General features: G+C 39.1%; 1 protein-coding gene across 1 annotated transcript; it reads left to right on the top strand.

The window, feature by feature from the left end:
- The first annotated feature begins 5,569 nt into the window (after positions 1–5,569).
- On the top strand, positions 5,570–13,934 carry LOC114353795 (uncharacterized). The gene is made up of 7 exons (XM_028305908.1): positions 5,570–5,979; positions 7,063–7,339; positions 7,527–7,635; positions 10,414–10,532; positions 10,856–10,973; positions 12,056–12,997; positions 13,272–13,934. Exons 1-6 carry the CDS (start codon positions 5,745–5,747, stop codon positions 12,953–12,955), a joined length of 1,758 nt encoding a protein of 585 aa, XP_028161709.1. The 5' UTR covers positions 5,570–5,744; the 3' UTR covers positions 12,956–12,997; positions 13,272–13,934.
- The last annotated feature ends 26 nt before the right edge of the window (positions 13,935–13,960 follow it).

Here is a 13,960-nt window from a genome sequence, read left to right as displayed (position 1 = left end):
CGAGCACGGGAATTAGCGGGAAAATCCTTTTGTATAAAAAATTTAAACCGCTTAAGTTAGACGCTTGAAATTTGGCATGCAGGTACCTTAGTAAACTTAAAGCTTAGTTACAAGAGGATATTGCAAAATTCCCATGGGAACGGGAGTTAGCGGGAAAAAAACATTTGTATGAAAAAATCTAAACCACGTAAGATAGACGCTTGAAATTTGGCATGCAGGTACCTTAGTAAAGTCAAAGCTTAGTTACAAGAGGATATTGCAAAATTCCCACGGGAACGGGAATAAGCGGGAAAAAACATTTGTATGAAAAAATCTAAACCACGTAAGATAGACGCTTGAAATTTGGCATGCAGGTACCTTAGTAAACTCAAAGCTTAGTTACAAGAGGATATTGCAAAATTCCCACGGGAACGGGAGTTAGAGAGAAACAATATTTGTATGAAAAAATCTAAACCGCGTAAGATAGATGTAGGGGGTAAAACGGGATCCACGCGTACGAAGTCGCGGGCGGCCGCTAGTCTAAATCCCAACTATATAATATTATAAATGCGAAAGTAACTCTGTCTGTCTGTCTGTCTGTTACGCTTTCCCGCTTAAACCTCGCAACCGATTTTGATGAAATTTGGCATAGAGATAGTTTGAGTCCCGGGAAAGAACATAGGATAGTTTTTATCCCGGTTTTTGAAACAGGGACGCGCGCGATAAAGTTTTTCTGTGACAGACAAAATTCCACGCGGGCGAAGCCGCGGGCGGAAAGCTAGTATTGTATATAAGGAGAAACTGACTGCCTTAGTGACATATCAACGCACAGCCTAAGCGGCTAAACGTATGCACTTGAAATTTGGAAGGGACGTAGCTTAATTACCGTAGAGGTGCACTAAGAAAGGAATTACCGAAATTCCCAAGGGAACGGGAATTAGCGGGAAAATATTTTTGTATGAAAAATCTAAACCGCTTAAGTTAAACGCTTGAAATTTGGCATGTAGGTACATTAGTAAACTGAAAGCTTAGTTACAACAAGGAATTCCCGAAATTCCCACGGGAACGGGAATTATCGGGAAAAATCCTTTTGTATGAAAAATGTAAACCGCGTAAGATAGACGCTTGAAATTTGGCATGTAGGTACCTTAGTAAACTGAAAGCTTAGTTACAACAAGGAATTCCCGAAATTCCTACGGGAACGGGAATTATCGAGAAAATCCTTTTGTATGAAAAATCTAAACCGCCTAAGTTAGACGCTTGAAATTTGGCATGCAGGTACCTTAGTAAACTTAAAGCGTAGTTACAACAGGATATTGCAAAATTCCCACGGGAACAAGAGTTAGCGGGAAAAAACATTTGTATGAAAAAATCTAAACCGCGTAAGATAGATGAAGGGGGTAAAACGGGATCCACGCGAACGAAGTCGCGGGCGGCCGCTAGTACAGTATGAGTCTTGAGAAAGTGCACATAATATGAAAATAGGCGGAACTACTAAACCTATTTTTATCGACAAAAAAAGTCAAATAATATCTGAGTTTTTATGATTTATTGACATTTTTCTGGGTATTTTATGTATTTTTTTAGTATCGCCTGTTATTAAGCACTAGCGGCCGCCAACGACTTCGTACGCGTGGATCCCGTTTTACCCCCTTCATCTATCTTACGCGGTTTAGATTTTTTCATACAATGTTTTTTCCTAACTCCCGTTACCGTGGGAATTTTGGAAAATCCTGTTGTAACTAAGCTTTAAGTTTACTAAGGTACCTTCATGCCAAATTTCAAGCGTCTAACTTAAGCGGTTTAGATTTTGCACACAAAAGGATTTTCCCGCTAATTCCCTTTGCGGTGGGAATTTCGGGAATTCCTTGTTGTAACTAAGCTTTAAGTTTACTAATGTACCTACATGCCAAATTTCAAGCGTCTGACTTAAGCGGTTTAGATTTTTCATACAAAAGGATTTTCCCGATAATTCCCGTTCCCGTGGGAATTTAGGGAATTCCTTGTTGTAACTAAGCTTTAAGTTTACTAATGTACCTACATGCCAAATTTCAAGCGTTTAACTTAAGCGGTTTAGATTTTTCATACAAAAATATTTTCCCGCTAATTCCCGTTCCCTTGGGAATTTCGGTAATTCCTTTCTTATTGCACCTCTACGGTATTTAAGCTACGTCCCTTCCAAATTTCAAGTGCCTACGTTTAGCCGTTTAGGCTGTGCGTTGATCTGTCACTAAGTCAGTCAGTTTCTCCGTTTAATATTATGTTCTTTTTTAACTACAATGTCGTTTATATAAATTACATTGATGTTTTTTAATATTTCAGTTCTTTTTTGTTTATTTGAGTAATATTTGATTTTAATATTGATTTGATTTTAAAGGTGGAAGAAAAAACGTAAGAAACTATTAATAGCAGGGTTACTAGCCAATGGATGGCTAATAATGGCTATTAATAGATAATAATCAGTTATTATCCAAACTAGCTGGCTACAAACCCATCTCTAGCCACGCTATATTATAATGTACTAATACGCTCGTACTGCATAATAATTTTTTAACCCTCAAAAAATAATAATTTTCCTCTTTTCCCCAGTAGTAGTGTTTCCCTTTCTTTATTNAGCCCACCTTTGAAGGCGACTCGCCGCCGTGGTAGGTATTCCTACATTAGGGCCAAATATGCTCACTAGGGGTTTGTGGTCTGTGCGTAATATAAACTTTCTCCCGTACAAATATTGATGGAACTTCTCTACAGAAAATATAATCGCTAGTGCCTCTTTATGAATCTGACTGTAATTTGTTTCCGCCGAAGTGAGTGCGCGCGACGCGTACGCGACCACCCGCTCCGAGCCGTCGGGCGCGCGCTGCGCCAGCACCGCGCCCAGCCCGTGCGCGCTGGCGTCGCACGTCACTACAGTCGGCCACGCTATATTATAATGTACTAATACGCTTGTACTGCATAGTAATTTTTTAATCGTCAAAAAATAATTATTTTCCTCTTTTCCCCAGTAATAGTGTTTCCCTTTCTTTAATAAGTTATACAGTGGTGATAAATATGATGCAAGGTTTTTAACAAATTTCCCATAAAAGTTCACCATGCCTAAGAATGATTTTAATTCCGTAGTATTCCGTGGCGGAGGCATGTCAATTATTGGTTTAATTTTTTCAGGATTGGTTCTTAGGCCCTTCTTANTCTTTATTAAGTTATAAAGTGGAGATAAATATGATGCAAGGTTTTTAACAAATTTCCCATAAAAGTTCACCATGCCTAAGAATGATTTTAATTCCGTTGTATTCCGTGGCGGAGGCATGTCAATTATTGGTTTAATTTTGTCGGGATTGGTTCTTAGGCCCTTCCTATCTATAATAAATCCCAGATATTCTACATGTTCTGATAAGAAATTGCATTTACTCTTTTTAATTTTAAGCCCGTTGGTCTGTAAAATTTCTAAAACTTGCTCAATAGTTTTTAAGTGACTAATTATATTTTTGCTTTTGATTAAAATATCGTCGTAAAATATTACTACATCTGATATACCTTTAAATAGATTTTCCAAAAACTTTTGAAAAATTCCTGGGCTCGAAGAAAGACCGTACACCAAACGGTTGTAAGTATTTGAACAGTCCTCGATGGGTGTTAATAACTGTATACTTTCTAGATGACTCATCGAGAATCAGCTGAGAGAGATCTAATTTAGTAAAATATTCGTTCCCACATAGGTCACTAAACAAGTCCTCACCTTTTGGAACCGGGTATCTGTCGACCATCAAGACACGATTCAAGGTTACCTTATAGTCCGCGCATAGACGTATACCGTAGACCGCGTTACAATATATACCACTATCTTTCTAGAAATATTCCAAGATACGATGCGTTGACCAAGCTTCAGTCTTCAATCATGATCCTTAGAGCCTTAAATCACTCGGATAATAATTGAATGATGTGACATACTTTCGCATCTCGTAGATATCGTGGCAATACACAAACACAGTATAATACCCTGTATCTTCATATTAGAGATATGCAAGTTCGTTCGCAAGTACCCGAATCTGTATACTAAACGAGATGGTAATATTAACAAATATCAACTTCGCAATAGAAATAAATTAGCACTACCGGCCTCCATACTGAAACACCACTCTTCTAGCCCATTAGTAATGTCCATTAAAATATACAACAAACTGCCAGATTACTTAAGAAATATAAAAGATAATAAACACTTTCAAAACGATCTCAAAAATATACTAATAAAAAAATGCTATTACACTATAAAGGAATTTTTAGAAGATAAAAATATCAAATAGAATACACAAAATTAAATATCTAAAACAAATATAATATTAAAACAAATTACATAACCTATAATTAAATATATATTACAGTAATATTATATTACTTATAATATAATAATACACTGGATACAATAATTTAATATTTATTCTAATTAATAATATTTAAGAATCTAGTTTAATACAATANAAGCAGCCGTCGTCGTAATTGTCCTCTACCGTGCCGCCGCCGCCGTGCTGATGCACCCAGTACGTGTCCGCGTTCCGGTCGCTCCCGGAAACATGTCCGGCTTGGCCGCGGCTTTTTCCGCGCGTCGTTGCTGCGCCACCGTTGCCGCTACGCCTTCCACGCCATCCTCCGCGACCCCTTCCAGTGAAGGTCACTCCCCGTGGTTGGTAATTGCTAGGTGCCCTCGTCATTTCGGGTCTTGCACTTGCACTTTTTTCCGGACACATCCTTCTTAGGTGGCCTAAATTCTTACAGAAACTGCACTCGAAGTTTTTATATTTACAGTTTTCTGTCTTATGTCCGTTATCTCCGCACGCCATGCACTTTAAATTATTCTGGATCTTATTCACCGTGACTGTAGAACTAATGTCGCGATCGACAGCGCATGCATTTTTTTCGGCCGTTTCCAATGTTACCGCCAACTTGACCGCCCGATTAAATGCTATGCAGTCATCTTCCGCGAATAACCTTTGTCTCGTGGTTTCACTTGTTATTCCACACACGATTTGGTCACGTAAGTTTTCTTCTAGGGTCGAGCCGAAATCACAGGGTTTTGCGAGTCTCTTTAGCTCAGTGACGTAATCAGCTACCGATTCTCCGTTTGCTTGTCGCCGTTGCCGAAATAAGTATCGTGCCGCCAAGATTGATGGTTTAGGTTGTAGATGATTCTTCATAAGAGTAACTGCTACTTCATAAGTTAACGTCGATGGTTTTTGTGGACTCGATAATGTAGACAATAATTGATACGCTTCCTCCCCCATCACCGCAATTAAAGTGGGTAATTTGAGGTTATCTTCAATTTTGTTCGCAAGAAAATACATTTCTATCCGCTCACAATACACTGTCCAGTTCCCAGATTTCACATCAAATTCTTGAATTCGTCCCACGCCCCCCATGATAAAATAAAACAATATTTTTGCTATTTAACGCACACAACAATTTTCGCCCGGTCAGTTTGTGACCACGTGAGTCCGCCTGTCGCCAGTGACAAATAAAAGGCGTGCATACTGTTCGACATTTATTGCCAGACTGGTTTATAGAATACCCGCGTTACAATATATACCACTAACATAAATACTGATAGGTCTTAAAATGTTTATTTGAAGTTAATTAAGTGAAATATTGAGGCTATGGGATAATTGATTTGAGGTTATGTTTTTTTTGAGCTTGGCTATCTATCATTCTTATTATCAGTTATAATTATTGATTACCTACTTCAATTTTTTCAGTTGCCAAATGATATAGAAAACTATATGGAGTATCATGTGATGGGGGGTTTTGTATCAAAAGTACGTATGACGCCAGAATGTATGCCCCATAAATTTATGTGCCAACCGGACAGGAAACAAACACCTGCCACAACAAAGCGACCCTATGTAGCTAACAAACAAATAATGATTATTCTTGAAGAGGATGAAAAGGGATTCAAAGAAAAAAAAGTTAGCGCAGAACAATCAAGTTTTGAAGAAACTGCATGCAGTAGTTTAGGTATCTATTAATAAATTTCCTCAATGATAATGAACCAAATGTGTTTGACATTAAGGTGAGAACCGATTGAAGAAATTTGACAGATTTGTAAACATTTATGTTGGTCCACTCAAAACTATTTAGATTTTTCTGTGTGTTTCATCAATATCATTATTATAACATTGCTTGATTACCAAATATTTATTTTACAGTTCAGCAGAATGTAGAGGAGTTCCCCAAATAACACCCATTTCGGTAAATCAGATGGCGTCATGACTGAAGCCGGTTCAAGTGTTTCAACATACTGTCTCTACATCACCATTTAAATTCAAGCATTGTGGTGTTAATAGTAGCCCTTCCTTAAGACCAAGTGTAAATTATTTGAGAAAAAAGTTAAAAAATTGAACAATCAGTGACACTTCTTATTACTCCCTCTATAACTCACACATAGGGCCCGGATTACTGATATTTTATCTATACCCAAAGCAATACTGCTGCCGCGGCTCGCGGTACACGGGACGTGCGATCTGTGGACTGAGTGTGAGTTTACACCAAACGTCCTTACTAGTGAGCGCGTTAAAAATGTATCAAATTTTAGTTCATGAACGTTTCCGCCGCTAGGGGCGCTGTACAATCCGTCATACATTTAATGACATTTTTTACAAACTCACACTAGACCCTTTGGCAACGTCGCGCCGCAGCTTGGGTATCTGTAAAATTACCAATACCTTAATAAACTGGTACTTCATGATAGCAATATTGTTTACAATAGTGATATTACTGCTCACACAAAATTATCTTTCTGTAAAATCTCTTCAAATGGAGTCTACATCGAACAGCAGTGAAATTATAGAGGATGACAAAAGGAGAAAAGACGTTAAAGATAACTAAATAATATGTTTACGTAAATAAAAAGTATCGGCCAACTAACAGAAAATAATTAGAGATATTTACTTTTCAATGACCTCATAAAGGTAGCAGGAAGGCGCTGGATGCTGGCCACTACCAACTGGCCTTTGTTGAAATCATGGGGGAGGCCTATGTTCAGCAGTGGCCGTCTTCTGACTGAAATGAAGATAATGACGGATATTTTCTTTGTTTCAGGAGAGAATGAAAAAAAAGATGCGACGCTTAAACAAGAGCATACATCTAGGATTGAATTAGAACCAGTTGACCCTTTGCCAGAGTCTAATCTTAAGACGGAATCTGTAGAACCTGAACCCGATTTAGGGCCTGATTCTGAGCCTGAGTTAGAACCTGATTCCGAGCCTGAGTTAGAACCTGACCCTGAGCCTGAATTAAAGCCTACATTGGAGCCTAAGTCTGAGCCTGCTAGTGAGCCAAAGCCAAAGTGCACACAATGTCAGAAAGTTTTATTACGGTGAGTGTAGCAACCATTTTACTTCTCTCGCTGTTCGTTCGTTCGTTTCCAGCCCGTGGTCGCCACACAAGAACTTAGTTGTAAACTCACTCAAGAAATTCTCTCGCTGTACCTGTATTTGTAAGCTTCAATTTTCCGTCTATTTAAGGTTCAAAGCGATAAATAGATACCTTATTTACTACCGTAGGTTCGTGTTCTTGTGCGTGGAGTGTAACGCGCGCTCGTGCTCGGCGTGCGACGCGCGCGGGCTGCACGCGGCGCACCTCGTGCTGCGCGCGCCCGCAGCCCGCCCTGAGGTGAGCTCGTCCGCGACACTCTCTGTAGTCTACAAACCAATCTCTCATCTCTGAGCCCGTTTAGGCGCGATTGGTCCAATAGGCTAGTTGCCTAAAAAAATTTTTTTAGTCCGTAATGTTTAATATCAAAAAATATTGGACACATATATTTCTATTTGTCAATCTAACAAATAATTACATAGTTATGGTGCGTTGAAGTTGCGCACGANAGCATAGATATAATACATCATTATGCTATAGACACTACAACCCTTTCCTTGTTTTAAAGAAAATAATTATTTCATGGAATAATAATTTAAATAAAATAAAAATAATCCACTTTAAAGTACCGTATTTAGTAATTAACGTTTTTTGCGATTTCATGCTATCAAAATCTAAAGGTAAGTTGATAGTTAAAAGTGGATAAAATATAGTTGGTAAATGTGTAATTATGCTCTATCACATTTTGCTAGTTTGCAAAGTGCTAGGTCTGCTTGAATTATTCCTTTCAAGGCTGCACTTTACTTTATCCCATAAAACATCAATTTTAACACCTATCTCTTATGTGGGCACCAGATTTGAACCAGGAACCCAATATTATTTGAACTGCTATTATTTTTAGTATAAAAATATATTATTGAGTAAGTGCTCGAACGCTCATACCACAGCACATTCTTTTCAGTCTGGCAACAACGGCGCTCACCAGTTTTATCCCCAAAACGTTGTTTTGTGGTGCCTTGTCATTGCACTATNTGCGATGGCCAAGTCAATATATTTATGTAAAACGTTAAAGATTTCCTGGCCTGGACTTGGTATTACATGGATCTCACAACTTTTTACCGTAGAACAACTGAGTTGCGAGACTTGGTTTTTTTTACAAGTATTGTTTTTGATGGGATCACTTTTGTCACGAGAGTAAGTATTTATTTATTTATTTTAAACTTACATGCACATAGAACGGTGTTCATAAGGCGGACTTAATGCCTTTCGGCATTTTCCTCCTGTCAACCTTAGGACCTGTATTGTACACCTTTATCTCCGCCATTAGACCATTATTTGGCTCGCCTACGCACACAGCACGACCTGCCCGCACCACGGTCGGACGCCGAATGCCCCCACCGCTGACTGGGCTGTGACGTATGCGCTCGAGACAAATGTCTATACACTACATCCCTTCCTTGTTTTAATTTGAAATAATTACAATTTATTATTTAATTAACTTTTGAGGCGCTTCTTTATTAGGCGCCTCGTTTTAATCATTTGATCATTATTGCTTCACTGTTTTACTATTTTCAATATCCATAATATTACTATTAGCTTCTGATTAATCACCCTCATTCCGGTCCATCACTTTCCATTGTCCCAGTACTCTTTTTTTTTTTTTCTTTCTTTTTTTATAGTTTTGTATGTATTTGAATATCCTCCTATACTTTTAGTTACTGTGTGTAATGTCGCGATTCAAACTCAATTTACTTTCTCTAGTCATATTTTTAACACGCCTTTATTAGGTCGACTTGCAAGTCTTTTAACGATCTATGTAATAAAGTCTAAGAATCTGAATTACACGCACTTCTGATGATACATCACGAAAATTGGCAATTAAATGTACATTTATATGACAATATAATACTATGGCTCCATCGAGCCGATCCGATGATGGGACCAAAAAGTGGCTGATAGAACCTTGGATTGCCTTTTAGTCAACATATCGAGTTTGGCCTCATTAGATTCGTCTTAAGATATTCTGTTTATCTACAAGCGTGTTTTTAGTTTTTTGAAACAACCATTTATGCAAACTTTATCCCCTGGTTTTAACTCGCATTTTTTTTTCTTTTCTCTTCCTATCCGTATATACCCTACATTATTCCTTCATTTCCTTGTCCCTATGCTTTGCCTCCACTGAGTCACTTGAGATGATAGCATAGATATAATACATCATTATGCCATAGACACTACAACCCTTTCCTTGTTTTAAAGAAAATAATTATTTCATGGACNATTCATCAGAATAACGTAACCTATCGATAGGTATTTTTTTCAAAAAGAAATTATGAAAAAAATCGCTATGTCCATAAATCGCAATTTCGCTCCATAGTGCGACGTCACAACGTGCGGCATTTTTAAGCAAGCGTTGACGTCACGGGCCTCTTCTTATGAACTTTGGGGCGCTTTATCTCTTTAAATTTTCATTAGTTTTAAAAAGTGAAAAATACGTGTAGAGTATTTTTTGATAAGTTAACTGACGGACTAATTAAAACTCTTGCTTTTTGACCCAGGCAACATCCCCATTCGCAATGAGGGCTATCGTATTAGCGCTCACCAGTTGGCGCCACTGTAGAGTAAGGTCCTGTCACTTGCTAGTAGCGAAGACAGTGGCGCCGGCTGGTGAGCGCTAAAGTGGTAGGAGTACTATCGCATTTGCACTCATCAAGATGGCGCCACTGTAGAGTAAGGTCCTGTCAATCGCCAGGGGTGCCAACTGTTAAGTATAAAAACGATAGCCCTCATTGGGTCAATCGTGAAAAATTCACAAATTCGCGATTAGTCCAATTCGCTATTTGTTCAATTCGCGATTGGTCCAATTCGTAATTGGACCAATTCGCTTTTTTCTGCAATAGTAGTAAAGTTGAATAACCTCCTTATTTCTTTCATTTTGGATATCCTTTTATTTTGGACCAATTACGAATTGGCCCAATAGCGAATTGGACCAATCGCGCCTAAACGCTCTGTGCCAAACCTCCAAGTAACATTGAAACTTTTCCTTTTCAATAGCACTAATTTTCAATTTTCCACGACCAGAGCGAGTTGAAGTTGGTGCTGAACAAAATTCGCGACGCGCTGTGTCTGGATGTTGAGGAAACGTCTCAAACGAACCCGGATCAACCGGTCGAAGAGTCGCCCCAAGAACCGGAATATGAGTGAGTAGAATAGATAAAATAGTTAATTTGCCACACACAATATTTCAACTAAAGTAAAAGACAAGTGCGACAAAAAGGCAAAAAGTACTCAGTTTTATTCTTCGTCGCTACCTTTTTTTTTTGTTCCGGCAGAGTAGAACCTTTTCCATAGGACAAATGCGCGAATATGCCTCCTCAACTCGTCTCGCCAAGGTGGGGAGTATAACTAAATCCTCCATTTGCCTCTCATAACTAGAGGTTCTCCTGCAGCAGAGACTAAATGACCTTATGATGATGTTATCAATCTATTTGTTCAAATGTTGAACCATCAATGTTGTCAACAGATCTATCAAGATGGAGATAGAATCGGAAGAAGACGACCCTTTATGGCTACTGAACGCGTCGGCTCCTGCTAATACTGATGCAGAAACCATTGTTCCTGACATAGAGCATCAGATTCCGGTAAGATACGCCGTTTCACTGCTTGTTAGGTTGGTTTTTCTCGCAGATCACAGAAACTAAAGGGAGATGTGACAAGGGGGCGGGGCCGGTGTCGCAGCCATATGCCCAAAAACAGAACACATTGCTCGTGACAGCAGCGACGTCATAATATAAACGGCTTACATTGCTTGCGTAGTACTAAAGATTATTCGAACGTTGAGTACAGATAGCACAGTGGATAATGAGCACATATTTTGATTACTTTGTGTGTGTGAATTTCTAATGCGACACTGAGTTTCGAACTCAGCGCATTAGTTGGCATCTCTCTATATCTCTATGGTGTTTCTTGTATAACTATCCTGCCAATAATACAGGGGTTGCCCGGGATTGAACGATGCAGTCGGGCTATTGTTGTCTGTAAATTATTTTCAGTCTGTTCTATTTTGAAAACAAAAAATATAGTCCGATAATGTGCTTTCTCTACATGTAAAATTATCACTGTCACGGGATTTTGCAAGAAAAACACTTGGTAAACATTTATATTTTACCCTCCCGAGTCCCGACGATTCAATTCGGTCGCACGAGTCATGGTCGCGCAACTTTTCTTTACATGTGTATTGATGTAATACTTTTTTTAATTGCCACTTGTAAATGTACTTACTAATAGCCCTCATTACCCAATTCTTGCATAAGACCTATAGAGAAATGAGAGTGTCTGAAATGATTTTCAGACACTCTCATTATTCTCGCGCAGCCTGATTATTCTCAGGTAGCATTAGCTGAGCCACCTCCAATGAGGGTTTTCGCTTCGCGAATGAAAAATCCGCCAGATGGCAATACGTAGACGCGTGGTCCAAATGCTGCATGATTTGTTATTTTTGACATGACATTGACAGATATGTCAAAATCCACCAATCACGCAGCAGTCAGACTAGTCGTGGATGTGGGATCCACGTCCCGCCATCTAGCGGATCTTTCATTCGCGAAAACCCTCATTGCTTTCTTATACTATGTCAATCAATCAACATTATGTAACTAGCTAAGTAAGTTGTAGAAGCAATAAAGGACTTTATTCATTTAATACTCTTGCTCATGGCTTGCAGCAGTTGCCTTGGCCGGAGCCCGCAGCAGCTGAGGGCAGCGGCCTGCCCTTCGCCGGGCCTGCGTCGGACTCCTCCTGCACGCTCACGGCCAGTTCCCCGTCCGACAGCTCCAGCGACGACGACCAGGCCCGTCCCACCAGGCCCTCCGCGCCCCCCACCAGGCCCCGCTTCAACGACGAAATGAACCGCTACATCGTCCGGACCTACTACACGCTGAGCCAAACCGAAAAGAGCCCATTAAAAATATTCACCCTCATGAAACAAGTGTTCGCCATCGCATTCCCACACATGAAAGTCCACCGATCGAACCTCCAATCGCAATTCTCACATATCTTTATAAAAAAACTGTTCACCGATGACGAGATTCAGGCGATGAGGAATGAAGTTCGCGGCAACTTCATAAGTGCTAATAACAATGAAAAGAATGTAGTGAGTGCCAGCAAACTGTTATCTGGCAAAGGAAGACAGTTGGAACTGTTGACGGTGAGGTCCGGGATGGTAGTTACGGGCTTGCCAGACAAAACGAGTGAAGTGAACCCGAGGCCTTTTGTGAGAAAGGTTGTAGTACCGATACCAGTGTCGAGTCATAAAACCAGTGAGCCGTTTAAATACCCAAGGGTGAATATGCAAGTGCGTACAGTAGTTGGTTCATCTCAGCAGCAGATGCCACAGAACTTGCGTGGCTCTGGGCCTTATGTGAGAAAGAAAGTAGTACAAAAACGAGTGTCGATAAATAAAACTAAAGCGAAAAAGCGAGTGCGTACAGTTGTGAAGGAATCTAGTGATCAGAAGTGTTCAGGACAGTTGAATCCGGCTCCAGGAATAAGTGATTCATTTCCGCAGCAAAGCCAGAGCTTGCGTGGGAGGACGCGCCGGCCGCCGGCGCGGCTTCTGACATGAGTGTAAACATGTCAGACATTGCAATATAGTCCAAATAGTAATTTGGGTTAGTAGTAGTTTCGCACGATTTTCCTACGCACGAATATGCGAAACGTCCCCTTTCAATAATAATTTTTTTTAGTAGGCGTTTCGCCCGGATTTATCAAAAGTATTAAAAACGGGTGCGAATCGACCCCTTTGAGAACTAGTAGTATGCGATTACTAGTTCTCAAAGGGGTCGATTTCGCACCATACTAAAAAAAAATATTATTGAAAGAGGACGTTTCGCACATTCGTGCGAAGGAAAATCGTGCGAAACTACTACTAACCCAATAATTTTAGTGTTTGTTGTCATCTTACTACATTTGCCTGACATGTGATTTTAACAAAATACTCATCAGTATCTCTAGTACCTATAGATACTGTTACATTACAAGTCTTGTTGATTAGTGATGTCTTGTCGCATTGTCTAACGCCCGTATTGACAAACGATGCTTGCTTAAGTGAAGCACCAAATCGAACGCACAGCGATGAATAGAGCTATGATTGGTTCACCCTGTGCGTCAACGCGCACTGTGATACCTCATAGTAATGTTTGTGAATACGGGCGTAAGTAATTTGATGATAATGAATAATGATGGCTGTAAAATGAATTAATTAATATAGTATTGACTGATTTAAAATATTTTAAGTATTTGTTTCAATTATCTTTGTTTAATTTATCTAGGAATAATAGCATCTTATTATTAGCAATAGCAACCCTTCAAATGTTTTTTTATCTTTCTCACATACAATACATTTCAATAATACTAATAGTTTTTAGGCAACAAAGCCATTAAAATGCAGACGCTGTGGCTCACAAGCGCACAATGATTATTTTTGTCAATTTATGTCAACGAAATATAAAAATATTCTGAATACTATGTATTTTTTAATATTACATGTTATTGCAGTCACTATGTATTATTATATCGTGATTGAAATAAAAATAACGTATTATAAAACATAGAATTTTATTTTTTTAAG

The sequence above is a fragment of the Ostrinia furnacalis genome, unplaced genomic scaffold, assembly GCF_004193835.3.
Source record: "Ostrinia furnacalis isolate ACB-3 unplaced genomic scaffold, ASM419383v2 OfSCF1808, whole genome shotgun sequence".
Taxonomy (NCBI): domain Eukaryota; kingdom Metazoa; phylum Arthropoda; class Insecta; order Lepidoptera; family Crambidae; genus Ostrinia; species Ostrinia furnacalis.
This window is presented reverse-complemented; position numbering and strand designations above follow the sequence as displayed.

What these genes read in the sequence shown, in the direction of transcription:
- LOC114353795 (XM_028305908.1), top strand. Translation starts at nt 5,745, where the DNA reads ATGGAGTATCATGTGATGGGGGGTTTTGTATCAAAAGTACGTATGACG. An exon ending in AACTGCATGCAGTAGTTTAG is followed by an intron (nt 5,980 to 7,062) that starts GTATCTATTAAT and finishes TCTTTGTTTCAG; the next exon opens with GAGAGAATGAAAAAAAAGAT. An exon ending in CGCCCGCAGCCCGCCCTGAG is followed by an intron (nt 7,636 to 10,413) that starts GTGAGCTCGTCC and finishes TTCCACGACCAG; the next exon opens with AGCGAGTTGAAGTTGGTGCT.